This window comes from Wolffia australiana, chromosome 12 (genome assembly GCF_029677425.1).
Source record: "Wolffia australiana isolate 7733 chromosome 12, ASM2967742v1".
NCBI lineage: Eukaryota > Viridiplantae > Streptophyta > Magnoliopsida > Alismatales > Araceae > Wolffia > Wolffia australiana.
This window is the reverse complement of record NC_135846.1, coordinates 3140530-3166669: the sequence shown is the minus strand read 5'-3', so window position 1 is coordinate 3166669 and position 26140 is coordinate 3140530. Positions and strand designations below refer to the sequence as shown.

Sequence of the window (26140 nt, the reverse complement as noted above, 5' to 3'; positions counted from 1 at the left end):
CTCTCTCTACTCTCTCCCATTCTCTCTCTAGAAGTTGGAGCTCCGAAGAGCGAGGAAGAAGGAGAAGATGGCGGAGGAGGAGCTGGAAGGGGAGTACTCTGAGCTGAAGGATCTCAAAATAAGCGTAGATAAGCGAGTTGTCAGCGGAGGGGGAGTTGTTGACGGCGACGACGGCTTCTGCTTATGCTTCTGGATGTACCTCAAAGGCCCGATCATTCCACCTGCAGTGATTATCGAACAGGTTTTATTCATTTTTTGTTTTATTTTCTAGATCTGTTTCTCGGTTTTTGTCTTTTTTATTTGAATCTGTTGGAGTGTGTTAGCTCGTACTTTTGATTGTTTGTGAGTCCTATTGTTGTTTGTAATGTGGATTGTTTTGTTATCTGGATCTGTTTCTCCTTTTTGATTTGTATTTTTTAATCCATTTATGTGCGTTAGCTCGTTTCTTTGATAGTTTGTGAGTCCTAGTGTTGTTTGTAATGTGGATTGTTTTCTTATTTGGATCTTTTTCTCGGTTTTGGTATTTTTTTTTTGAATCTGTTCGTGTGTGTTAGCTCGTATATTTGATAGTTTGCAAGTCCTATTGTTGTTTATAATGTGGATTGTTTTGTCATCTACATCTGTTTCTCGTCTTCGGTCTTTTTTTTTTTGAATCTTTTCGTGTGTGTTAGCTCGTATATTTGATAGTCTGCGAGTCCTAGTGTTGTTTGTAATGTGGATTGTTTTGTTATCTGGATCTGTTTCTCCGTTTTGGTCCTTTTTTTCTGAATCTGCTGGTGTGTGTTAGCTCATATATTTGATAGTTTGCAAGTCATAGTGTTTTTTGTAGTGTGGATTGTTTTGTTATCTGGATCTGTTTCTCTGTTTGGTCCTTTTTTTTGAATCTGTTGGTGTGTGTTAGCTCGTATCTTTGATAGTTAGCGAGTCCTAGTGTTGTTTGTAATGTGGATTGTTTTGTTATCTGGATCTGTTTCTCCTTTTTGATATATATATATATTTTGTTTGGGAAGCACTTTCGTTCTATATTTCGTGCACTTTTTTCCTCCTTTTCATATTTACGAACACATTCAAAATTTGGGTTATATGCGGAAACATACCAATGCTAGCTACATTGTTGATGTTCAACTCAGTGCCTGCAATGTTCACGGTTTTGCTTCCACTACTAAAAAATTCGTTATCCACAGCTTGAGGCCTCTGGGTCATAATGCATAAGAGGGATATCCAATTTCATATTGAACCTCATTCGGAAAGTGTTCATTTCCGCAACTTTGATGTGTGAAAATGCAAACTGGTCTATACATTTCACTAAGGAAAGAGACTGACAGATAGAGAGCCCGTATGACATAGTAAATGAAATGAGGCATGCCATTTTATACAACTTTTAAGTGGGGGGTGATGATCAACTTGAAAGGTCTGACAGAAGGGAAGAGAAGAATTTCTGGTTGCTATTAAGCCCACATCACTCAATTCAATTTTTTATGTAATGACTAAACAAATTGTTAGATGAATTATATTGATAAAGTTTAGTCAAGTATGGTTTTACAAAAGTTCAGGCTTTGGATGTTCCCAGGGGAGTTTAGTAAGATTTTTTTCAACTCTATTACGAAGTTGCATTAGAGGTGGAAATATTTTAATTGCCAAAAAGTGATTGACAATAAAAATATTTCCACCTCTAATGCAAGGCTAGGACCAGAGAAATAGAAATTGAGCTAGAAGTGGCCGGTGCGGAATCATGTTTGATTACAGGGGGAGAATGCTCAATCAGTTTTAATAGGGTCTTTTATGTAAAATTTTAATTATCTATCTGCCTATTCAAGGCACAGAATGGAATGAAAGGTGTCATGCTTGAGATTTCTAGGTCGGATCACAGATAGTGAAGGATAAGTTTAAGGATCAGAAAGAAAAGTAGATGCTTGCTTTGTTTCATTTAGGTTAGTCAACATATTTTTTTTTTTTCGAGGAAAATAGAGAGAGTCCCCCAGAATAGGGACCCCCCGTTGCCATTGATATAATGACATAGAAAATCAAGTCATGCATTACAAGGGGGACGAAATCAGGGGGCCACAGCCACCTCTCTTCCAAAAATTTGCCAATCCCCTAGCGTCGTGCAGAATAGCATCGACGGAGGGAGGCCTCCCCTTGAAGATGACTTCATTTCGGTGTAGCCATATCGCCCAAAGGTGGGCGAAGATCCGTTGCCACTTGGCTCCCGGCGGAACAGCCCACCACTGATGGAGTTCCAAAAGTCCTCTTCAGTAGCGGGGTCAACGCTACCCACCCCGGCCGCCTGCCACACAGCCTGGGCCGTCGGGCATCGGAAGAACAGGTGGCCACAGTCTTCCACCGCCCCGGAGCATAGGACACATTCGGCAGTATTCCCCGGGTACCAGCGTTGACGGAACTGTCGCGTCACCAGTCTACGCCGCAAGAGAAGCCAGCCGAAGATTTTCACCTTCAGTGGGATTCGCCGCCTCCACAGTATTCGACTTCGGGGTATGAGGGAGCGGTCTGCTGGACTCCCCTGTCCCCGCAGAATGCGGTATGCAGTTTTGGCCGAAAAACTGGCTCCTCGCCACTCCCAGGTCGGTCAGTCAACATATGTATGGTTTTAGTGGGCCAAATTATGCATGACCCAGTATGATTGTGCAATGGTTGGCCTAAAGGCTTGTTCATAAAATAATGTGCCAGTAACCTAGCCCGTGATTGTGCATCATTTCATTACTAAAAGGTCGAGTTAAACCCTGAAACTGTGTTCTAAGGTCTCAGTGCTCTAGAGTCTGCAAAATGTTGTGATATTTCTGGATTTCCCCTTAGTAGGATAAAAAACTTAGACCTGAAGGCTATTCAACCTTGGTCTCTGGGTGCCTACAGGAAGCAGCATGGGACCGTCATGGTGATGGGTAAGTCTGTATAGCTTAACTGATAGTCAACATGCCACTACTGACAATTGAACAAACTGCACCATCATCAACTGTCGGCCCCTGATCAAGGCTTCACTTTGAAGGGTTGCGGAATGAGGAAATCTTAGGTGTATCAGAACTAGAAACTCATAAAAGCCCAAGCACAAATGAGGAATCTGGGTGAATCTGGAAGAGCTGCAATATGCTCCAGCAGTCATAAAAGACTCTGATTGATAGCTCTTCAGAGCTGTTACTGGCAGGTCGACATGCAGTAACAAAAATTCAATCATAATGCACTTCACCACTATTTCAAAAAAGAAAACGTACACCATTATCAACTGTGTGGCTCTGGATCACAATGTTTACCCCCCACTGTCCTGGAGATATCTTTTTACATCCTGTACTTTTGCATAAAGGAGTTAGGAAAATTTACTTTGTGAAACAATAGTAGGAGGTTTATGGCAGGAACCTTGGTGTTTCTGTTGGGGGGGGGAGTCAGGAGTCGTGGTGGGTGAGGGGGGGATGAGGATGGCAGTTACCGGTGATGCGCCCCCATCAAACTTACCTACAGAATGCTCAGCCAAACTATAACTTGCCCTTCAACTTTCCCTGCCCTTCCAGAGCAGGGCTGCGCATTTTTAATGGGAAGGTTAATTGTACTCTAGTGATAAAGCCCCTAACGGTCTTAATAAGATAAATGGACCACAATAGCAGTAAAGCTGTCAGGGTTCTTTTTGGCCTTCTTAGCAACTCCTAATTTCGCCATTGCTATAAATTAACGCCCTTAATAGTGACGCAATACCTAATTCCCTTAATAGGATAAATAAATCAAAATAGAGATAAAGTTGTCAGAGTTCTTTTCGGCCTTCTAAACAGTTCCTAATCCTGCTACAAATTATTGAAGGTCAATGTTTGGATTCAGCTTATTCTGTGTAGTGTTTCTACGTTAACAGATGAAAATTATCATTTTAGTTATTTTTGGTTATGATTAATGGACGTTGAAAAATAATTTGTTTTTTAATGACTGGCTCACTTTGATTTTCATTGTTATCCATTAATTTTCATTTCCATGTCCCTCTTTTCTCTTGACAAATGAAAACCAAGAAGGAATGCCGTTTGGTTCAAGGTTACAAAGTCACTGTCATTTCTCCAACAATATTTTTTACAAAATCCAAATAAGAAGACTGTAGTAGTGTCTTTTTTTTGTTCTGGGTTCCTAGTTTTGTCATTGACTGACTTGTGGACAACTTGTCATGTGCATATATCCTAAGAATGTCCACTGGTTACTGTACAAAAGTGAGAAGTCAGTTTCACCTAATGATGCCGAATATCATATTGCAAGATTTATTTTCCATCAACTTTTGTTTTGTTCTTTGCCTTATTTTATTTTTTTAGTTACCGCTGATTCTTTGGATTCCCCGAGTTTTGAGAATATAACTCTTGGTATGAATGCAGACACACTCAGTTTCGAAGAATGCAGCTCCCTTCTTGAGTTTGAACGATGAAGGAATGCTGACACTTTTTCCATTCTTACTCTCACACAACCAAGACCTCTCTACAAATAAAATGGTTAAAGAAAGTTTGTCAAGTTCACCTGCAAAAACAGGACGAATTGATGGTAGATGGATCCATATTTGTTGTAAGGTATGTTGACAGCTTTTTTGGCTTTATACTTTACAGAGGTTTTTTGCTTGCGATTATTGGTTTTTGTATTTCAGTCCTCAGATATTCTTTTCTTTGTTTAAGTACTGCCCCTTTCATACTTTTCTTTTCATTGTAACTTCGATAATAGCCCCATATTGTTGGTATCTATGGACCTTTATAAACCACTGTATTTAAGTGGCCAAAACAAAATCAAAATATCTTTTGTCCTATCTTTTAACAATAACCAAGGATGAGAATTCTACTTGCATGCTATTAAATATGATTATCAAATGATCAAAACATCTGGAAGTGGTGACCGTTGTACATACCTTTACTATTGAAGTAGTGGTGTACCTGTTGAAAAACCCTCGGACTAGAAAGCCTTCAACTTGCTACTTGTGCATACCTTTACTATTCAGGTGGCCAGGGCATCCACTGCTAGGACGAATAAAAGCGGTGCCAATGGAAATCCCTGTTTAACTCCTCTTTAGGGGGGAATACATCCACCCTCTGATTTGCCATTCACTAGGACCGAGAAAGAATGTGACATCACGCACCTTCTCACCTATTTCACCCATTCTATCTGCAAGTTTCTCTTCCTCATTGAATCCAGAGTGTTGTATGCCTTAGCAAAATCTCGTTTCCACATAAAACCTTTCTTGCTCTCTCTATGTCACGCTGCTATGCTTTCCGCGGCCACTGCGGCATTGTCGACCAGCTATCGGCTGTGGATGAACGTGGATTGAAAGGGTCCGACCAAATTGCCAATCACTTGCTGGAGTCACTCTGCCAATACTTTTGCCAAGATGAAGTAGATGGAATTTGAGAGCGATATTGGTTGGAAGTTACCAATCCTAGTGGCCCCTTGGCATTTGAATGAGATAAAGAGATGAGACCTGTTTAAGCGTGTTAAGCCATAATTACCTTGTCGAAATTCCGCCGCCGTGCCCACAACTTCCACTTCAACCATCTCCCAAAATTCGCTGAAGAAAAAGATTGGGAATCCTGTAATAAATTGAAGGAAAAGATGAGATAGTGGACTGAAGAGAGAATTTCTGAGAATGTGGAGAAGAGACAGAAAAATTGGGGCAAAAATGAACTAACTTTATTGCTGAACAGATGCCCCTTTTATACAAATTTTCACAGAGAGAGAGAGAGAGGTTAATGCTTTTGTCCAACGGTCAAAAACTGACCGTTGGAAAAAGCTGCAGAAAAGATTCCTTTTTCAAAAAGGACTTCCAACAGCTATATTTATAGCTGTTGGAGGCTGGGCCTGATATAAATCAGTCCCAGCATATATTAGGTCCTTAATGGACCTAATATATTCCCTAAATGGGCCCCTCACTATTGGGCCCTTAATGGGTCCTTAGTGGGTCGTTAATGGGCCCTTATTGGGCCTTTATTTAAATCCATTTTAGGTTAGTTTTTCCATTAGATCCCTAGGATTAGTCTATTACACGTACATGGCCTCAGGCCCATAAGTTAGTAAAATTAGCCCTAACTGGGCCGTGATGATCTAACACCCCCCCTCAAGTTGGGTATAGATGTTAATCATGCCCAACTTGGACACCAAGGCCTGGAACTGTGGTCCTGGGATCCCCTTCGTGAAAATGTCTGCAGTCTGCTCCAAGGTGGGAGTGTACTGTGGGATGATGAAGCCATCATCAATGCTCTGCTTGATGAAGTGTCTAGCCACTCGTGCGTGTTTGGTGCGTTCGTGCTGAACCGGGTTCTTGGCCATGGCAATGGCCGACTTGCTATCTGAAAAAAGAGTCATACCTTTGCCTTGGTATAGATGAAGGTCTTGTAAGATGCCTTTCAACCACATGCCTTCACATACGCCCTTTTTTAAGGCTCGAAGCTCTGCTTCAGCACTCGAAAGGGAAGCTTCTTTCTGCTTTTTACTGCGCCATGTAACAAGGTTACCTCCAATGAAGCTACAATAGCCGGATGTGGATCGGCTGTCCTCGAAGGAACCTGCATAATCAGAGTCAGTAAAAAGAACTACACTAGGCTCACCTCCTGATCGGAACAGTAGGCCTTGTCCAATAGAACCCTTGAGGTAGGACAGAATCCGATCTGCTGCTCCTTGATGTGACTCTCGTGGGTCGTTCATGAACTGGCTGAGGGAATTCACAGCAAAAGCTATGTCTGGCCTTGTGTGGTTCAGATAGAGCAACCTGCCAATGAGTCTTTGAAATGATGACTTGTTGATTGGGGCATCTTTGTCATGCTGTTCTGCCTTTAACTTCACATTGACATCGACTGGAGTAGCTGATGGTCTGCAGTCCAATTTTTCTGTTTCCTTTAGTAAATCCAGGATATACTTATGTAGAGTGAGTAAAATCCCCGATTTTGAATATGCAACTTCAATTCCTAGAAAATATGTCAAAAGCCCTAAAGCTTTGATGTCAAATGATGAGGAAAGATGCTTCTCAAGCCTCTGGACTTCTTCATGGTCATTTCCCGTGATAATGATGTCATCTACATACACTATTAAAACTGCTAATTTTTCCTCCTCACCATCCTTTATAAAGAGGGTGTGATCTCCCTCACTTTGGAGGTATCCAGCTGCGATCATGGCCTTTGAAAACTTACCAAACCGGGCCCTGGGAGACTGTTTAAGTCCATATAACGACTTTCTGAGATGGCATACATCCCCAGCTCTTTTACTCAAGGAATATCCAGGGGGTGGTGCCATGTATACCTCTTCCTCTAAGTCTCCATGTAAGAAAGCGTTCTTAACGTCATACTGGTATAGTTTCCATCCGAGTATTGCTGCAAGGGAAATCAAAACTCTTACCGTATTTAGATTGGCCATCGGGGCAAATGTCTCATTGTAATCAATACCATAGGACTGTGTGTATCCTTGAGCTACCAGTCGGGCCTTGTACCTAGCAATTGATCCATCCAAGTGATGTTTGATGGTGAATACCCATCTGCTGCCTACTACCTTTTTTCCAGCCGGGAGTGGGCCCAACTCCTAAGTACTGTTCCTTTCTAGTGCTTCCATTTCTTCATCCATCGCTTTCTTCCATTCGGGGTAGGTCATAGCTTCTTTGACGCTCTTCGGGACCGATACTGTCATCCATGCTGGAACAACTCTATTATATTCTGGAGATATCCGGATGTACGAAACATAATTGCTTACTGGATAAAGTTTAGTTTTTGTGCACCTTCGCTCACCTTTGCTGATGGCAATGGACCACCCATTGTTACTTGGATGATCCTCAATAGCAGGGGATATTTCTTCACTTGGAACTTCCTCTGGTGTATGGAATTCCTCCTCCTCAGCCGGACTTGGAGCTGTGCTCTCATCGGATTCTTGTTCATTGTGTTCCGGTGATGGAATTCGGCTGGGCTCACCATCCTCAATGTCTGTCTCACTGGAGTCCAGATAGAGATCCGACCTAACTGTTTCATCATGAAACATTCGAAACTCGTCAAATTTAATGTCTGATGAAATGAAGAACCTTCTGGAGTTTGGGTGATAACACTTGTAGCCTTTCTGAGTGGTGGAGTATCCCAGAAACACACATTTCATGGCCCTATGGTCCAATTTTCCTGCATGATGTACGTGGACATACACTGTACAACCAAACACCTTGGCTAGCAGTTAGTTCTCAAAGAAACACTTGGAAATTCAGAAGATAAAAGGTCAATAGGTGCATAAAAATTCAATGTTTTTGATACTGTCCTATTAATCAGATGGGTGGCTGTTGCTACTGCTTCAGCCCAATAATTCTTAGGGCAATTTCCCTGGAATAGAAGTGCTCTGGCAGATGACATAATATGCCCAATTTTCCTCTCAGCAAGCCCATTTTGTTGAGGGGTATTCACACAAGATGACTGGTGAATTATCCCATTTGCTTCCATGTATTGATTAACTTCTCCACAGAAGTATTCCCTAGCATTATCGGATCTGAAGTTCTTAACCTTCTTACCAAACTAATTGTGAATCATTTCACAGAACAGAGTAATAATAGATGGGACTTCAGCCTTAGATTTCAGTAGATATACCCACGTATATCTAGAAAAATCATCCACAAATAGGATGAACCACCGATGATGTGCCAAGCCGGATATGGAGCAAGGTCCCCATATGTCACTATGGACAAATTCAAATGCAGAGAGGGCCCTATGATTCGTACTTGGATAGGGTGACCGTTTGTGTTTAGCGAATTGACAACTTTCGCAATTAAGGTGCTCAAACGAAATTCCTTTAAATAATTGAGGATGTGAATGTTTCAAAATATGAAATGAGGGGTTTCCTAGTCTCCTATGGAGAAGGATGACTCGTTCTTCGCTTTGGGCAGCATAGGTCACCTTCTGCTCCCCATCTTCCCTTAGATCGTCTAGCACGAGAAGCCCTCCTCTCCTGCTAACAGACGAAATCCTCTGCCCGGTGCCCTTTAGACAGAGAAAACATGAATCAGAGTCTAAAATAAACCGCCACCCCGTATCATCTACCAACTGAATTTAAGACAGAAGATTTGCCTTTAATTCTGATACATGTAACACTCCTTCCAATCTCTTTCCTTTAATCATGATAGTCCCTCTTCCTGCTACTTCTAAGATTCCCCCATTTGCAGTAAATACTTTAAGATCCTTTGTTTCAATCTCATAGGATTTGAAACAATGTCTTGTGAGGTGACATATGGTCTGTCGCCCCTGAATCTAAAACCCAAGATGCCGAAATTGACGTAGTATTCTTAAATGTAGTAAATGCAAAGTGCTTACCCGACTGTACCAATGATGTGGAGCTCATTTTCTGTAAAATCTTGCTTGCTTCAGACTGTATCATCTTCTGGATTTCGCTTCCTGCCTCATTTCTTTCAGTAGAGAGAGGTTCCCCCCCCTCACTAGCCACGTAGGCCTTCTTGTGCTGCCCTGGATTCCAGGTGCCTTTCCGTATCTGTTCTTCCTTCCACGCCAGCTTCCGGCAGTCCTTTTTGATGTGGCTGGTCTTCCTGCAATATCCACAGACTAGGTCCGAAGTATTACCTTCCTTCGGTGTCGCTTTCTGATGTTGGGGTGCCGGAGATGGCGCAGAGGTGTTCTGTGGCTCCTTCTTGGCTAGATGGGCTGCTGCATTAGGGGTGGGGGCCTCACCATTTTTAGTGCCGAGTTTCTTCCGGCTCTCTGCTCCTTGAAGCTCAGAAATTGCCTCTGCCAATGTAGGGAATCGTTCCCTATGCAGCAGTTGACTCCGTGGAGTCTCATATTCCGGATTCAGACCCATCAGAAACTGAAGGGTTCTGAACTTGACTTCTCTAGTGTAAGAGGGTGAACTCTTATCACCTGTGGGCCAGAGGACATCCAGCTCTCTCCAAATGGCCTTCAGTCGTGCAGAATAGGTGGAGATCGTCAAGCTCCCTTGCTTTAGTGTACGTTCTTGTTCTCGCAGATCATACACTCGAAAATCGCCGTGCATTTCTGCACACGACTTCTTAATTTCCTGCCATAGATCTCGAACGCAGTTGATCAGGAGATAATCATCTCGCTGTTCTTCCTCCATGTTCTTGATCATCCAATTCGCGATGAGAGCCTCTTCGGACTCCCAGACTTCACTGCGCGGATCTTCTTCTGCAGGCGCCTCATCAGACAAGTGTCTGCCCAGGTACATCGCCTTGAGGGTTCTCTCAGCGATCGTCACCCATTTTTGGCCGTTAAGGCCATTGTACTTCATGTCCAGATCGGGCAAAACAAGCCTGGTCTGGACTGGGGCGGTGACGAGGGCAGTAACTTGAGCATTTGGAGCTGTGGGAGTAGCCTTGGCTGCCGGAGAAGCCATGGATGAAAGCTCTTCCACTTCCTTTTCTGCTTTTGCCGCCATTCTGGTTCTGGTTTTCCCACCCATAATTTCCAAAAATAAGAGTAGATTCTCACCAAAAAGGAAGGGGCCTGCCTCTTGGATTAAGAGCAGGGAATTTCAGCTGCTGAAGATGCACTAACTCAGGGAGAAATCCTCTGAGAAAGCCACCCACACTTGATGTCCTGCTTCGTGACGGAAGACAGGGGAAGAGACTGCAAAGGAGCACTTGGATCAGGGAGATAACTCTCTCTGAGAAGCCTCCAATCACACTGCACTCTTGAATTCTGCTGAATTCAGGATCGGAAACACTCTGATACCATGTAATAAATTGAAGGAAAAGATGAGATAGTGGACTGAAGAGAGAATTTCTGAGAATGTGGAGAAGAGACAGAAAAATTGGGGCAAAAATGAACTAACTTTATTGCTGAACAGATGCCCCTTTTATACAAATTTTCACACAGAGAGAGAGAGGTTAATGCTTTTGTCCAACGGTCAAAAACTGACCGTTGGAAAAAGCTGCAGAAAAGATTCCTTTTTCAAAAAGGACTTCCAACAGCTATATTTATAGCTGTTGGAGGCTGGGCCTGATATAAATCAGTCCCAGCATATATTAGGTCCTTAATGGACCTAATATATTCCCTAAATGGGCCCCTCACTATTGGGCCCTTAATGGGTCCTTAGTGGGTCGTTAATGGGCCCTTATTGGGCCTTTATTTAAATCCATTTTAGGTTAGTTTTTCCATTAGATCCCTAGGATTAGTCTATTACACGTACATGGCCTCAGGCCCATAAGTTAGTAAAATTAGCCCTAACTGGGCCGTGATGATCTAATAAATCCGTCAGGGCCCAGCGTGCCTTCTCTGTTCAGCCCCTTGATGGCATCAACCTGTTGTCTTCCCATCACTTTGATGTCTCCTCTACCACCCCATTTCTAGTGTCTTGAGGGAATCTGTTTGGAAAAGGCTTGAAAATGTTCTGTTAGAGCAGCCCCTAATGCCCTTGATCCAACAATTCCTTGCTTTCCCACTTATATTTTAATAATTGGTTTGATCGTCTCCTTCTGTTTGCTGTCCGGTGGAAGAAAGGAGTGTTGGCATCCCCCTTTCAGCCCCAGTTGTCTTGACCATTGCCTCCAATCCAAAGTAAAATCCTCCGCTACGATAATTTATTGTTAGTTCTTTCTCTGCTTTGCCTCCTCTCCCCTAAGGGTTCGTGTTGTCCAGACCATCTAATTGTTTTATGCCCTCCAATGCGTGTGAACAATGTTTGCTTCTCTCCACCTGGATCCTCTTCCTAATCACTGGAAGATGTACTCCGAACCCCTCTAATTTTGATGCCAGTCTAGCAGTGGCTGTACCCTGTATGGACTGAGATGCCCACCAATACTATTATGGCCTTAAACAGTCATTAGTGCATAGGATGGGGGTTTAATTCAGGCATCATAATAATGATCATACATTGTTCTTAAAACATTCTTAATTTGCTGGTAACTACCCTTTTTGTACATTTTGAATACTGTTTTCTGTTGAAAAGATTCTAATGAGAATGATCTGATGGAGACTAAGTTATCACTTTAATTTGATATCAAAATGCTTGGGAATCTGTGGTACTTCATGGGTATTGATTTTACTGGTAGTTCTGGTTGAATATTTCTCAGTCAGCAGAACCTACATTCTTGAACTACTTACTCAGACTGGAATGCAGGCTGTCAGGCAATGAGTATCCCTATAGATTCCAACCATTGTCTGGCTCTTGGGGAAAGAGGGAAAAAAAGAGGGAAAAATTAGTGGTCACCGGTTCCGGGTGGCCTGCCCTATTTTCTTCCAAAAAAAAAGAGGGAAAAATTGATGGTCATGTTATAAATCAGCAGCTTATTGAGAATTGCTGTATCTTACTCATACACGTCCTGATATATTTTATGCTTAGGTCTTGGCTGCAAGTGTGGATATGATATCGATACATGCAGACAAGATGGGTCTGGATGAAGTGGGGGGCCCTATGCTGGTTGCAGCTGAAGATGCGGTGATGGTGGATCTGTTGCCGGCTGTGCGGATGGCAGAGGCGGTGAATCATGCAATCAACTCCACCAAGGGTCATGTGAACTGGTGGTGATTGATATAAAAGGGAATGAGCCTGAGATTGATAAGGTTGGATATCAGCATAAACAGCAGTGGGCACCAAGGGTTGGCTTCAAATAGGGTGCCAAAGCATCAGTGGTCTTCTCAGAATTCAGAATGAATGGCAGCAATGTCTGCCTCCATCAGCACAAAACTGAGCTGTCTAGAGAGAGACTTAACTGAATAAGGGAGGAGCATATGATATGATGTGACAAGGTCTTTGATCCTCTTCCAATCATTAGAAAGGATATGACCACCTTAATGTAGGAGCCAGATAAAACTGGGAGAAGAAAAAAATTAAAATAAAGGAATGCGCCTGAGTTCATTAACATAAAATGATAAAGATAGGAAATTGATGTCGGACGTCGTCGGGGACATCGTCCGGTGGGGTACCGAGACGATGCTTGGATACGTAGATGATGTCGGTCGTCTTCAGTGACGTCCCATGGATAATTTCCAAACGGGATGTAACTACGTGATTTGATGAATCCTAGGCGGACGTACACGCAGGCCCCGACTAGTGGGGATTCATCGAGCCCCGAGCTCTGAGGTGGGTGACCAGGAGGGTGACGGTGACCTTCTGATCCTCATCGGAGAGACGACAACGACTATGACGTCGAACGGAATAACTCCGTTGACGCTCGCACGTAACGGACCGGCTCAACCTGTACCAGGGAATTCACTCGAGACATAGTTTTCACGATATATAATCTCTCACCTAATTCTAACCCGAGCGCGGTGGAGTGCGGCCGAAAATATACTGAAAGACATAATATAACTGATGAGCAAGGGGAACGACGTACCTTGTCGGTGACGGTGTTCATCGTTGGTGTCTTTGTCGGTGCACGGGCCGGAGTGGGCATATAGGCGGAGGAGTGCCGTTGAGGGGTACGGCTTGGCTCGATTGGCGGCGATGTCGCGTCGCAGGAGCGGGAGGACGGAGAGCGGAGACGAGGATGAGGGTCACTCGGAGCGCGGCGACGGGTGGCGTGGCAGCAATAGTGCGGCGACGCGGAGGTGACACTGCGGGAGGCGAGACCGTGGCATGGGAGTGGCATGTCCGGCGGCAGCGACAGATGCGGGCGGCGCGGACGCTGCACAAGTGCGGTCGCGTGCGACGGCACGGCACGTGCATGTGCGGTGGCGGTGGATGCGGTGGGACTCGGTGTGGGCGAGGCACAGCAGCTGTTGTGTGTTATTGCCGCGGCGTAGTCACGAGCGGCATTTCGGCAGGTGCAGACCGGACAGCAGAAGTCTCGGAACGTCTAGCTGGCGGGTGGCACAGGCTCTGGATGGGACAGCGGGCGGACAACTCTCACAATGCGCAGAGTGGATGCCGGGTCAGCGTCCTTGGGGTCCAGAGGGTGTATCGATACCACATCCGTGGAGGCAAGGACAACCATGGCTTCAGCGGTTCTACCGATCAGTCGTCATGTGCGTCGCGATACCACATCCGTGGAGCATGCAAACGGCGTCGATGTCATATGGGTCTCGCCGAATCTCGCGTGCGCACGAGGCTTTATCATGCACGGGTTGCACACGGCAGAACGCCGGTAGTGGCCGACGGCGCAAGAAAACGGGGGTGGCGCTGGGGTAACGACACTCCTCCTCAACCTCCTCTTCTCTCTCCCTTCTTGTTGAGACCAACGGATGAACAAATGTAATTCACGATAATTCCACAAGGTCTGGGCCGCTAGGGCACCATCGTGCCCCCATATATAGGGGCACAATGGTCCTTACTAAGGGCAGGGGAGCCCTTAGTAAGGGCACAAGTGCCCTTACTGGGGGGGGGCTTAAACATAGGACCTCCCCCACTTTAACACAAAATACAAACTGATTTGACGCGGGTTCGACGACATGACTCGACACAACATGTGACGATACGAACACGAACACAACACTACAGATACCTACGCGATGAAAATGAAAACACGAATACGGTAAAAATGATGAATAAAACGAGCACGAGCCGGCGAAAAATTGAAAACGGTCGATGGTGCGGTCGTGCTTTCACCCGGGCTGTTAAACCTGGATGTCTTCACTGTCGCCTTGATGTGCCGGTCGAGCGGGACGTGAACCGGCGGGTTGTCGATGACGATGATGGTGGACCCGACGATGTCTCTGATGGAATGGACTGGCATGCCCCATCATAAATGGACCTTGGTCATCTATCCTCAAGTAAGTGAATTATCCAGGCACTAGCTACATGGGGTTCCCTAGAAGGAGGCCCATAGCCTTGGGCTGTAGCTCAGTGGCCAACCTGTGTGTGGTCCACTTGGACCATGCCACATGATGCCGCCTGTGTGTGGGTCTACTTGGATCATGATACATATGTTTATGGCAACCAATTTTACACTCAGGCAGGTCAAATATTAAGGCTATTTCCCGAACTTTCTTGTGTAGCCATTGAATATAAAAGGGTTTTATTTTTCTAGAGGGCCCTTCAACCAGTCGAACTGTATGTTATGTCTGGGTTAGGAGCATAAGTGAAAGGAAGAGATGGAATGATCATAACTCGAACACCTCCATATGGTTTGGTCATTATCTTTACAGATACATTAAGATTAGATGCACACTTTCACGCAACCATTTATTATGCTGCTGATCTTTACCAAATTTATCTATTTTCTCTTTTTGATAGTTTCTTTGTTTGCATTTGTTTGCCTGTTCTCTGAAAGCACCCATATTCCCTTTACCATAATTCATTAAAGTGTTTTAGATGAGGCATTGCAGGCGCTGAGCCTTATTTGATTAAATAACGTCCAGCTTGTACATCTGTGATCAATGGGAAATAAAATTTGCAATGATTTCTATGCATACACAAAAGTAACAAAATCATCCTTCAGTACTCTCGATGTACTGTCAGAATTTTAGATTCATTGAATTTACTTTTGTTTCTAGACCCCTCCTGAAAAATGACACATTCTCAGGTATCTATTGGTGGCATCTCTCTTCACATCAAAGGAGAGTCTATTGGAGAGAGGTCTTTATCATCGATTTTGATGATTCCAGAACAGGTTATGCTTGAAGGATTAAGCTTGGCAGGAAATGATGGATCTGACAAGCGACTGGAGGGCTATATCCATGACCTTCAGATTTTCCCCCTTTCATCTCACCAGATAGTAGCTGATTTAGCATCAAAGGTACCCATGAATATGAAGCTACCTTGGTTGCCCACAAGTTCATACTTATGCTGACCTAAGTTTACACAGAATCTTCCAATAATGATGTCTCTTGATTGCTCACGGGTTCCTGATGCCGTGGATGAGGAATGCAGTGGTGTGTGGAATATTGTTGGTGGAAAGGTGAGGCACTCTTTCATCTACTCAAATGATTTTACATTTGTGCTGTAATTATATACTAAATTTATTTATCATGGAGAAAATGAAAACTCAGATAAAGAACCTAAATAAAGCAGCTGTTGGAAATAAATGGCTTTGAATAAGTTTTATGTATTCATTATTTTGTTTTTTATTATTTAATTTTATTCAGTCGATAAATTCATGGCTTATCTTTTACGCACATTAGTAAATATCATACTGACTCATTGGATTGCTAGCTGTTAAGTTCCCCGACCGCAGTAGAATGTCTGTCAGGTAACATCTCTCCTTGTAAACATTTTTGAAATGTTGATTGACCCCTTACTTCTGTGTCCCATTGCCCATACAATTTTGCTTTCTTATTGATACATTCTTCTCAAGAACTTATCGAAGGAGAATGAAGCGGAAGGCACGGCAGCAAGAAGCACGTGCTGGGGAGGTGGTTCGTGTGCAATGAGCTGCTATACATTCAGGGTTACGGGAAGTAACGGGAAGGGTTTATATTTAAGAAGGTAGTTATCCAACTTGGCAACCTGTGGCGCTGAGGGCTGTTACACAGGAGAGGCCTGCAACCAGAAGGGGGAGGAGTCGCCTGACTCTTCTCATTCCCTTCATCCATCTTCCATTCTCCATCACCTTTTGTCCCTCCTAATCTGGCCCAGACCTGACCCTAGATTCTTCTATTATCAGTTGATTTTTGGACTCTATTCCACATTCTTAAAAGGGATTTTCGCAAGGATTTGTGTTCGGTCTCTTTTGGATTGATCAGATTGTATGAATAAAATGTGCAGCCAGTTATGGTTGAATTATCTGTTTGTAAGGTAGAATTCCAAGAACCAGATTAAGTATGAGATGGAGGCTATTGTTAGGTAATCTGAGAGTAATCGCTCCTTATCTTTACACCAGCTGCTCTCCCGTTGCAGCAGGCATCAGTTGCACTGCAATCAGCAACTCCAGGAGCTTTCTTGAGGAAATATCTATTCCCTGCCTTGCTATGGCTCTGACTTATTTGAAGAAATGTCTCCACTCGTGCCACTTTGAATGCACATGTCTTTAACTGATTGGTGATGCATTTATGCTTTCTTCTGTATGATCTTGTGAAATGTATCAACACTCCCCTCATCAAGATTCAGCTTGCCCTCAAGCTGGAAGTCAGGAAGTTTGTTTTTAAGGAGATACACACGTTCCCACATTGCTTGACATTCTGTTAGATTCACCCACTTGACCAGCACCTCTGGTCCCTGTGATGGACTCCTTGATTGCAGAACATTCTCAGGAAACACGGGCCATTCCCATTCAGGGGGTTGAAAATAAGGAAGCGGTTGACAAACATTAAAATTTCCCAGTGAGATGATATCTTTCAAAAAAGGAAACAAGTTCAGCAGCAATATGCAGAATCATAGAATAGCAGAAGACACGAGATAGAAGAGTAGACACGATTGGAGAGAGATCACATTGATACTCCTCGTGTACACAATGGTGAGAGGATCTCGCTGCTCCCTTTGAGTTGCTGATGTGTTTTGAAATCAAGAAGGCTATGGCCTGTCCCATGCTAATAAAGTAGATAAACCCTGCGGAAAATTGGCAGCGGATGTTGTGGAGTCATTAGAGGCTATGATATGAGGCAGCAGAAGATCAATGCCGCAGATTTGGTGTTTGCAACATCAGGGTTGATGCCAGCAGAGTAGGCGACAATGATGGTGGAGCTTTTGTATTAAAGTGGGGACAGAAGAACCAACCCTTGATGACAGAGCGGCGATCAAATCTAGAGGAAAACTCCAAGATTTGGCTCGGATACCATGAAGTAGTCAAGAATGGAGAGGGAGGCAATGTCTCCAAAGGAATCAGACAGAAGCTCAACCCTCATAATCTGTTTTAGGATTGATTACATGATGTTTATTAAAATAAGGAGAGGGAATCTGAAATGGACCCATCTTTATGGGCCATTACGAAGAGATGTAAGAGAGATAGAAAAAGAAACCCCTTTAAAATCACTTATACTGATCAATTTAGTATAAAGTTACTGTCAATCAGAAGTACTGTCACACTATCATAAATTGCTGGCAAATCTTTTGGTATTTGACATAGAAATACATAGAACAGCGGAGAAGAAAAACATGGTTTCAGATGCATTATCAAGATCAATAAATAAGATGAGGGAGCTTGCAACTCTATCACAGTAAATCATTTGCTGGAGGAGCCAAAAATTGCTCGAGAAGTCCTTACTGAGCCAAAACTGTCTCTTGATCAAGATGACCATGACACTAGACCAGAAATTTCTTGAAGAAAGCTCCTGAAGTTGACAGTTGCAAACAAACCAAATCCTTGAGCATCAGGAGAGCATCCGCTGTCCAGGAAAGAAAAAAATCCTCTGAGATTCTCAAAGACTCATCACTATCCTATACTTGATCTGGTTCTTGGAATTCCACCATTCTTACGGGTTACTCAATCTGTTTATGCTTTTTTCATTTTTGGAAATATTTGTGTGTTTGATTTCTTGATACAATACTATTTATCAAACTGGTATGTGCTCTTGAAAAGAACACACCACTCATCCCTTTTTTTCATCTTGTGATATCTTTGTCTCCTTTACGGTGCTACGATTAGCATGATCAGACAGTGTTCAAGTTCAGCATACAAGTCCATCTCTTAGAAATATTTAAAGTGTATATTTTTTTGTGATTAATGTTATTAAATATTAGAAATACTTAGGGCATCTTGCGTGGTGATAAATTCTATTCAAGGAAGTACATAAGGAAGAAGAAACAGAGAGCGGTCACCGACCGCTGACCCTATGGGTCGACCAAGCTGGACGAGAAGGGCATATCCCTATAAATAAAGGGGGTGGAGATCGGGAAAGTAAGTCTTTCTTTTCTTAAAGTAGGAGATCAATGGCGACACGTTGGGAGGGCCAGAAGGCAGGGATCAGCCTGTCAATCTGGAAGGGGTGTCAGATCCGTGGAGCTTCGCCACAAGTAGAGGCCGTCCAGATCGCGATCAAGGAAGGAGCTTCACCATTGGTCGGGGTCGTCCAGATCGTGATCGAAGGAGCTTCATCACAGAGAAGCCATCTGGGATCTTGTATCTCCGAATTATTCTCACAGTACTCACTCTTGTTCAACATTGGTTGATACTGTCGGATTATATCGACTATTCTTGAATTCCGTCAACAATTCCCATTGATACTCTTATAGCGTATCACGTGGTATGTAGATGTTGGAACTAAACTTTATGTAGGGCACTGCAGTTTTCTTGCATTTATACTTATGTCCAATTTCAATTCTGTGAAAATAATTAATAATTGTGGGGCAGAAACTGTATGATTTATTGAAAAAAAATAATGTTCATGTAGTCAGGTTTTGATTTTAAATTTCTGTTGAATTCATTCTATGCTAGGCATCGTGTCGGAGAAAATTTTCATTAGATGTTGCTCTAGTGGACCCCTCAGGTCGTACTGTGTGCAAGGATTTTGAGGTTTGAAATTCTTTCCGATTTCAATTTATTTTCATTGAAGAGTTATGTGAGAAATTTCTCGCTTATGTTTGCTGTATTTTACCATTCAGCTTGCTGCCTCCCTGGTTTATGATGACAATGGCACAACTGTCAGAAAAGCGCTAGACAGTTTGGAGGATCCACTTTTGATTACCCAAGACGGTATTGAATTTGCTTCGACAGAAAGAGGAATTAGACTTGTTGATGGACAGGCATCAATTAAGCTAAAAATATCTCAGGTACCATTCAAATTCGGATGGTCACAATTCATAACAATTTTGTAGTTTGGGATCTTATAAGTTCCCTTGTTCTACTTTTTAGAATCAGGAGTTTTGTGTAATTTCCCTTTGTCAATGTTCCTATCCCTATACAAGGTACAGAGCCATTATTGTAAAATAAGTTTTAGCATTTTCTCTTCACTTGTTTCTTAGATCCATCTTCCACTTCCAAACTACTATATATACTTGAATCCTCCCTTTAATTTCTATATTAAAGATTTTTAATGGCCTTTCTTGATATTCTTCTAGGGTTAAGCAGGCTCTCTTCACTCTTTGGGTTATCTGCTCAGAATTGTTTTAATGGTGGACTTCTATATTAAAATATTATATCCAGTCTCCATGTATGGTAGACTTCCAAGTTGATCCATTCTATTTCTTGTGCTTACATGTTGCTGTGCAAGTTGATCTAATGTGGTTTTCAACTTTGATTAATGATAAAAATCAAAATTATATAGATCCTTTGAATAGAAACAATGACAAATTTGTTATTTTCTTTATTTATTGTAAATTATCTGAGATACAACAAAGTCTAATAACTGACTCCCATTTCCTTATATTTTCTTCTGCAGCTCTCTTCAAAATGTGAAAACCGGTTGTTTCGTGTCCATATTTATTCATCAGGTGGACAAAGATACCCTTTTCTAGAAGTGCATTCCCCTCCAATCCGCTGCATATCAAGGACACGCCATAGTAGGGGCTCTGTTGTACAAGGGAGAAAACGAAGCCACTCAGCTGGAGAAAATGATGTGCGGCAGCTGTCAAACGAGAGCGATTCCAAGAGCAACTGCCCCTCCAAGAACCTCAATTACTTCCGTGATGACTCACATGCCAGAGCTGAAGCTAATGAGAACTTCCAAAGCATGACAATCAATGTATGTCTGGTTTTATTTTAGCTTTAAAAAATTCTAGAGCCCCTATTAAGGTATTCTGTCTCCTCAGGAATGGACATGATGATGATGACCTGTTGTCATCATACACATCATTTATTTCCTCTGGATTGACAATACATTCTTCAACATGGACGTACTGTTGGTGCTTCAAGGGAAGAAAGCCACCACATGGGACATGTGCAGGAACATCGCACATGCGGAATCCTGTAAAAAAGATAACCTGTGTGGGAAAGGACTCATAGAGTCATTCTTGTAGATCAGAAACCAATGAGCATGGTCAGAGGACCAAAGGCCATAGCAGCGGGAGTCTTCCATGGCCAGAGAGAGGATAGGTTGAGGGGTGGTTCCTCCATTGAGGGGGGAGAGACGACAAGTCCATCCTCCATAACTTTTACCTATCTTTCCGTCCTACTATTCACTGACAAGAGATAGAATTCAGAGTTCTTGTATGATTCTTCTTCAATTGGAATTCTTGAATCTGGATTTTCATTAATCATATTCTGTTCAAGATCTTGATACAAGAATTGTGTATCAATGATGATGACAAGTTTGCCTTTGTCATCATCCTTTGCCTGCGAATCGATCATTGATGGGGATGATAACTCATATTCTTCCTCCTACCGGACTATGTTTTACTCTGTCATATGACCAGGGGCAGTGAAGAGCTGTTCTCATAATCTTCCATCACTGTCATTGGAATTATCTCCAAATTGATGATAGATGTGTATGACGATTCATCATCTTTCTATCATCACACTCTGTTTTTACTCTTTCAGATTAGGAACATCGGTGAAGAGTTGTCATCTCCTTGTCATTTGTTCGTTGCTAGGATGACGATGATGATTTCGTCCTCGTCATTCTGTCTACAGACAATGATGATGGGAAGACTGACTTGTCATAGATTCTTGTCATCATCCTCGAACCCTTGTTCTCATGTAATATCTTTAAGAATTTACGTGAAATGCAGGGTGGAAGATTTGAAGCTAACGGGGGACAGGAGGCTGTTCTATCAGATTCTGAGAGTACTGATGCAAGAAATTCAGCTTTTAGGCAAACGATATCTGATGCAATTGTTTTCAAATACTGTATGGAGGGAACAGAGGAGAGATCCCTTATTCTGAGGGATGTATTATCTTTTGCCTGTGACGAAGACATAATGTATTTTGCAGAGCAGGTCTCGTTGTTTACAGGCTGTTATCATCATCGGTATGTATCATATCTTATTCATTCATGTTGTGTTTATTAGAATATGTTAAAAATGAAATTTTCTTCCAAACATTTTGCTTTACTTCCATCAGGCGCCAGATATTGATTTCAAAGAAACTCATAAGCGAGGGAGACAATTCATGGAGAAGTATTTCCCGTGATGACAACCATGTGAGGTGGTCAGATATGGTTCCCGAGATTGACAGAAAATTTAGGAAGCTTTCTCGTTCTACAAGGAGAGGCCTCTCTGGGAAGGTGCAGCCCATTCTTGGATCTCCACTGAAATGCAGATGATTTTCATTTATATATATAAAAAAAAATCAGTGAAGAGTGGGCTAAAGTTTGAGTGAATTATATTAAGAGAGAGAGAGATTACTAGGGAAAGAGAGAGAGAGAGATTACTAGGGTGGGGGTTGCCAGAGAGGGTGGCAGAGGGAAGCGAGAGTTATAGAGAAATAGATTTTCAGATAGAGACATGTAGTGATTCAAAGAGAGAGAAAGGGGGAGAGAGAGATCTTTCAAGTTTCTTCTGAGCAATGACTGAGAAATGCAACCTTTACAGAAGAGAATAATGCATTAATTTTCCTCCGTAGTCTTAACTATTTGTTCTTTTCCTAGGATTTTGAGGTTCTTAGAAGAATCTCTGGATGCAGTGATGACCTGGGACGAGAGGACTTTGACCGGATGTGGCATTGGTTATACCCAGTGCTCATTTCATTGTCTATGGACCATATAAGGGGGCTATGGGAATCCACTTCTCCCGTTTGGATTGAAGGAATTATCACAAAAGAGGAGGCTGAGGCTTCACTTAAAGGCATAAGGGGGGCATTAGAGCCTGGGACATTTGTTCTTCGGTTTCCAACTTCTCGGAGCTGGCCTCATCCAGATGCTGGCTCTCTGGTTGTCACATATGTGGGTTCTGACTATCTACTTCATAACCGACTTCTTGCTGTCGATAACAGGTGAGTTTCTTTATCTCTGTATAACATCTCTGGGAAAATGATGCCTTCACATTGCCTGTGTTGAAGATGTATTTAGAGTTTGTCACTAGTCAACAGTATTGTCAGACCAATGAATTGAACAAAATTTGGAGTGAATGACATTGACGTTTACGATGGAGGGACTTAACAGGCCGTTGACATAGTCTGTCAATATCAGGTGTCATCAAGTAAAATTTGTGTTAAAACATAGTCAATCCTATCAATGCCATTGCCCTACTCAATGTCAACCTTGACCAGTCCAGTTAACCGTCATGATGACATTGACAGAAACTTTCTTTTAGTATGCACGTTTGACAGCGTCTTCAGCAAACTGTCAACATCAAAATTACACTTAATTGGGACATGCCAAACCGTATATCTATTTTAATTTTTTATGAAAGGACCTTAAAATTGTATATTTGTGTTTAAATCGTTTGCACCTTGTTTTCAATTTGATTCTCGATGATATCCGACGGCTGGACTGGTGATTGATCTCATTCAACAGCTTTTTGAACAACAAGGAATATAGTTTAGTTAAATGACATGTTTATGATCTCATTCAACAGCTTTAATCTAGATATTATAAGCCGGCCTTGATTTTTGAAGGTTTTTCTACTTGTGTTTCAAGTTTCGAGAAGAACTTCCTTTCCTTGTTGCATATTTTGGATCTTAGGAGGATTTCATTCTTTAAAAGGCTTTCTATTGATAACAGGTGGACTTTCTGAACTACTTGTTGAACTCCATAGGGAAGGATAAAGAGTGCGGAAGTGAGAGAAAGAAGAGATCAAACTCTGGTTGATTAGAGAGTTCCCTTCCATTATTTATAAGGAATAGGAAATATAAGGAAGGAAATTACGGTATTAGCCCTAGTTCTAACTATCTTTATTGTGATAGAATCATCTTTGATCTGGTTGTCATATCGGTGGGTTTCGACTATGTATAACCTCTACATTAATCAATCTCATCCCCTTTTCCGCCGGCCCCCCTTAAATTCAAAAAGAATCAGTACAATATCCGGAACTGCACAGTAAAGATAAGTTACTTAGTACTTTTGATTTTTTTAGGAGTAAAATCTAAAATGTGTTTTGTTATTTTAATGTTTATTTTATTACGAATGATGAAAAACTTGGCATTCTTAATTGTTGAATTCTGGAATTCTTATGTCAACTCGGGTGACAGATTCAAAGCCTTTTTGATTCCTTTAGTCACTGATTTTATGCTGGGGAATTAATGAATGGGTTTTTGCATTTACATATATGGGCTTAAAAATCGCATTTAGATATATGGGCTTTTCATGGGATTATTTAAATGTGACCCTGATCGCGGGAGATTGTTCTGCTTGTTGTGTTTAGTATTTTTGGAAGACATTTCTCTGACTATGGCATGTCTTTCACTTGACAGGAGTCTTCTTTATTTAAAACTATTTGGCTGTTGATTTATGCAGTTTTTTTTGTTATTTTTGAACTCTTAAGTGTGATAATGCAATCATTACTCATTCGTGGACTGTAGAATAAGTTGAAATTTATTAAGTTCGTTGGATGAAAATTCTGGCTACAAACGTTGCAGCGAGAACTATTTTAATTTTTCTGGATTCTCTCAAACTTTTGTGGTTCGATGTTAAATATTTGGAATTATTTATAGTGGGATTGAATAATAATTTTTTCCTGATACGGCAACATACATTTTTTTCCCATTGTTTCATCTTTGAAATTTTATTTCCAGCTCTGTCGTCCTGTTCTGCTTGTGTTACATAGATTCATGCTTTGGGATATGAATCTCTTCAGGAATCTCCGAAGGATTAAACTTCAGAGGAAATTTTTTGGAACTGTGATCTTTTGAGGACACTAATTTTCAAAGAACCTTTATTTATTATGAGTCAAACCCATGTTGGCAGCTTCCCAGGATCATTTTCTCACAAGATTTAGTCCGTACAGTTGTGATTTTATTCCACTCTTCGTCTTGGAAAAAACTGCAGGCTACATCTAGAATTACAGATATCAGATTATAAAACCCTAACCCTGCTTTGATTTATTTCTTATTAACCCAGATGCAATGTCAGATCGATGCATATCTGAAAAGCTAAAAATGGATTATTAATCCATTTTTAAACATCATTCCCTTTTTCTTCTACTCTGGAAATTGCCGAGATCTGTAGGTCTCAACCAGCCTTTATGCAGAGTCTGTTCACTTTTCGTATGCCTTTGATAAAATATTCAACATGAATTATCGGCTTACATTAGCTCTACTTAAAAATCCCGGCAATTTTTATTTTAAAGTAAACTAATGCCTTGTGTTTTCTGTTATCAGGGAAATGACTCAAAGACCGCTACAGGAGTTGCTTCTCGAAGAGCCAGAACTAACTCATTTGGGAAGGTTAAACTCGTAGTTTTAAGATATTTTCTTTCTTCAAATTTCACAACACTGATGGATATTTCTTCTTGTAGGGTTGTCAGAGAAGCTTTGGTACTTTAGAAAGACGAAGCGAGAGTAAGTTTATACTCCTAACTATAGGATCAACAAATATAGCCAGCCATCACTTTCGTCTTCTTTTTCTTGGATGATGGAAGCTGGGGATTAACTCCTCACTTATCCGGGTACTTATTCTAATCTCTCTCGCTTCCATAGCTTCGTGGGCAAGAACTCGAATCCAAAGATAATTCATATTTCTAAGGTTTTTATCTGTCATAAGAATGAGAGTTATCACCAAAAAAAATTTAATGAATGCGTTAAGTGATGTTATTGATTTGTTTTCAATACTGAAGGCTTATAGTTTTAATGACCTGATCAGATAAAATGTTAACGGAGTGGAGTCTTTCATATTTCAACATTACATTGTTCTTGTCTTTTCCATATAATTCAGGAAATCATAGCGAATTAATTGAATGATTTGGTGTGCACTAAAGAATTAGCCTGAAAATAATGTGCCACTAAGGTTGAACTAAATAAGTGTTTGTTTGGATCTAGATTTATGTTTCAGAGGATTGTAAAAATCTTGCTATAGCTATGGAAATATATGTTTGAATATATGGAATTATACGTTTAAGTGTTTGTTTGGATCTAGATTTATGTTTCAGAAGATTATAAAATCTTGCTGTAGCTATGTATATATATGTTTGAATATATGGAAATATATGTTTAAGTGTTTATTTGGATCTAGATTTATGTTTCAGAAGATTATAAAAATCTTGCTGTAGTTATGGAAATATATGTTTGAATATATGGAAATATATGTTTAAGTGTTTGTTTGGATCTTGATTTATGTTTCAGAAGATTATAAAAATCTTGCTCTAGCTATGGAAATATATGTTTAAATATGACTCGTGGTATCTTTTCAGGAAGGCCAATGGAAGAAGAAGGTTGAACATTCTCTTAAGATAGCAGGGAGTAAATATGAATAACCCAAAGTATGTTCCTTGGCTTGTAATTGTGTCTTATATATTATATTAGAATTTTCTGAGGAGTTATGAAATAATGAGATGTGAGTTATAAAATGTGAAA

The 26140-nt window shown here is 41.6% G+C and overlaps 1 protein-coding gene across 1 annotated transcript; it reads left to right on the top strand.

The window, feature by feature from the left end:
• On the top strand, positions 1 to 26140 carry SHB (SH2 domain protein B). Its single transcript, XM_078584236.1, has 13 exons — positions 1 to 241; positions 4356 to 4544; positions 15407 to 15619; positions 15689 to 15781; positions 19193 to 19270; positions 19360 to 19527; positions 20136 to 20438; positions 21424 to 21662; positions 21755 to 21917; positions 22281 to 22624; positions 24950 to 25015; positions 25087 to 25236; positions 25978 to 26140. The coding sequence occupies exons 1-12, from the start codon at positions 68 to 70 to the stop codon at positions 25112 to 25114; spliced, it is 2058 nt and encodes a 685-aa protein (XP_078440362.1). The 5' UTR covers positions 1 to 67; the 3' UTR covers positions 25115 to 25236; positions 25978 to 26140.

What these genes read in the sequence shown, in the direction of transcription:
- SHB (XM_078584236.1), top strand. Translation starts at nt 68, where the DNA reads ATGGCGGAGGAGGAGCTGGAAGGGGAGTACTCTGAGCTGAAGGATCTC. An exon ending in GGAGAGGCCTCTCTGGGAAG is followed by an intron (nt 21,918 to 22,280) that starts GTGCAGCCCATT and finishes TTCTTTTCCTAG; the next exon opens with GATTTTGAGGTTCTTAGAAG. An exon ending in CTTCTTGCTGTCGATAACAG is followed by an intron (nt 22,625 to 24,949) that starts GTGAGTTTCTTT and finishes TTCTGTTATCAG; the next exon opens with GGAAATGACTCAAAGACCGC.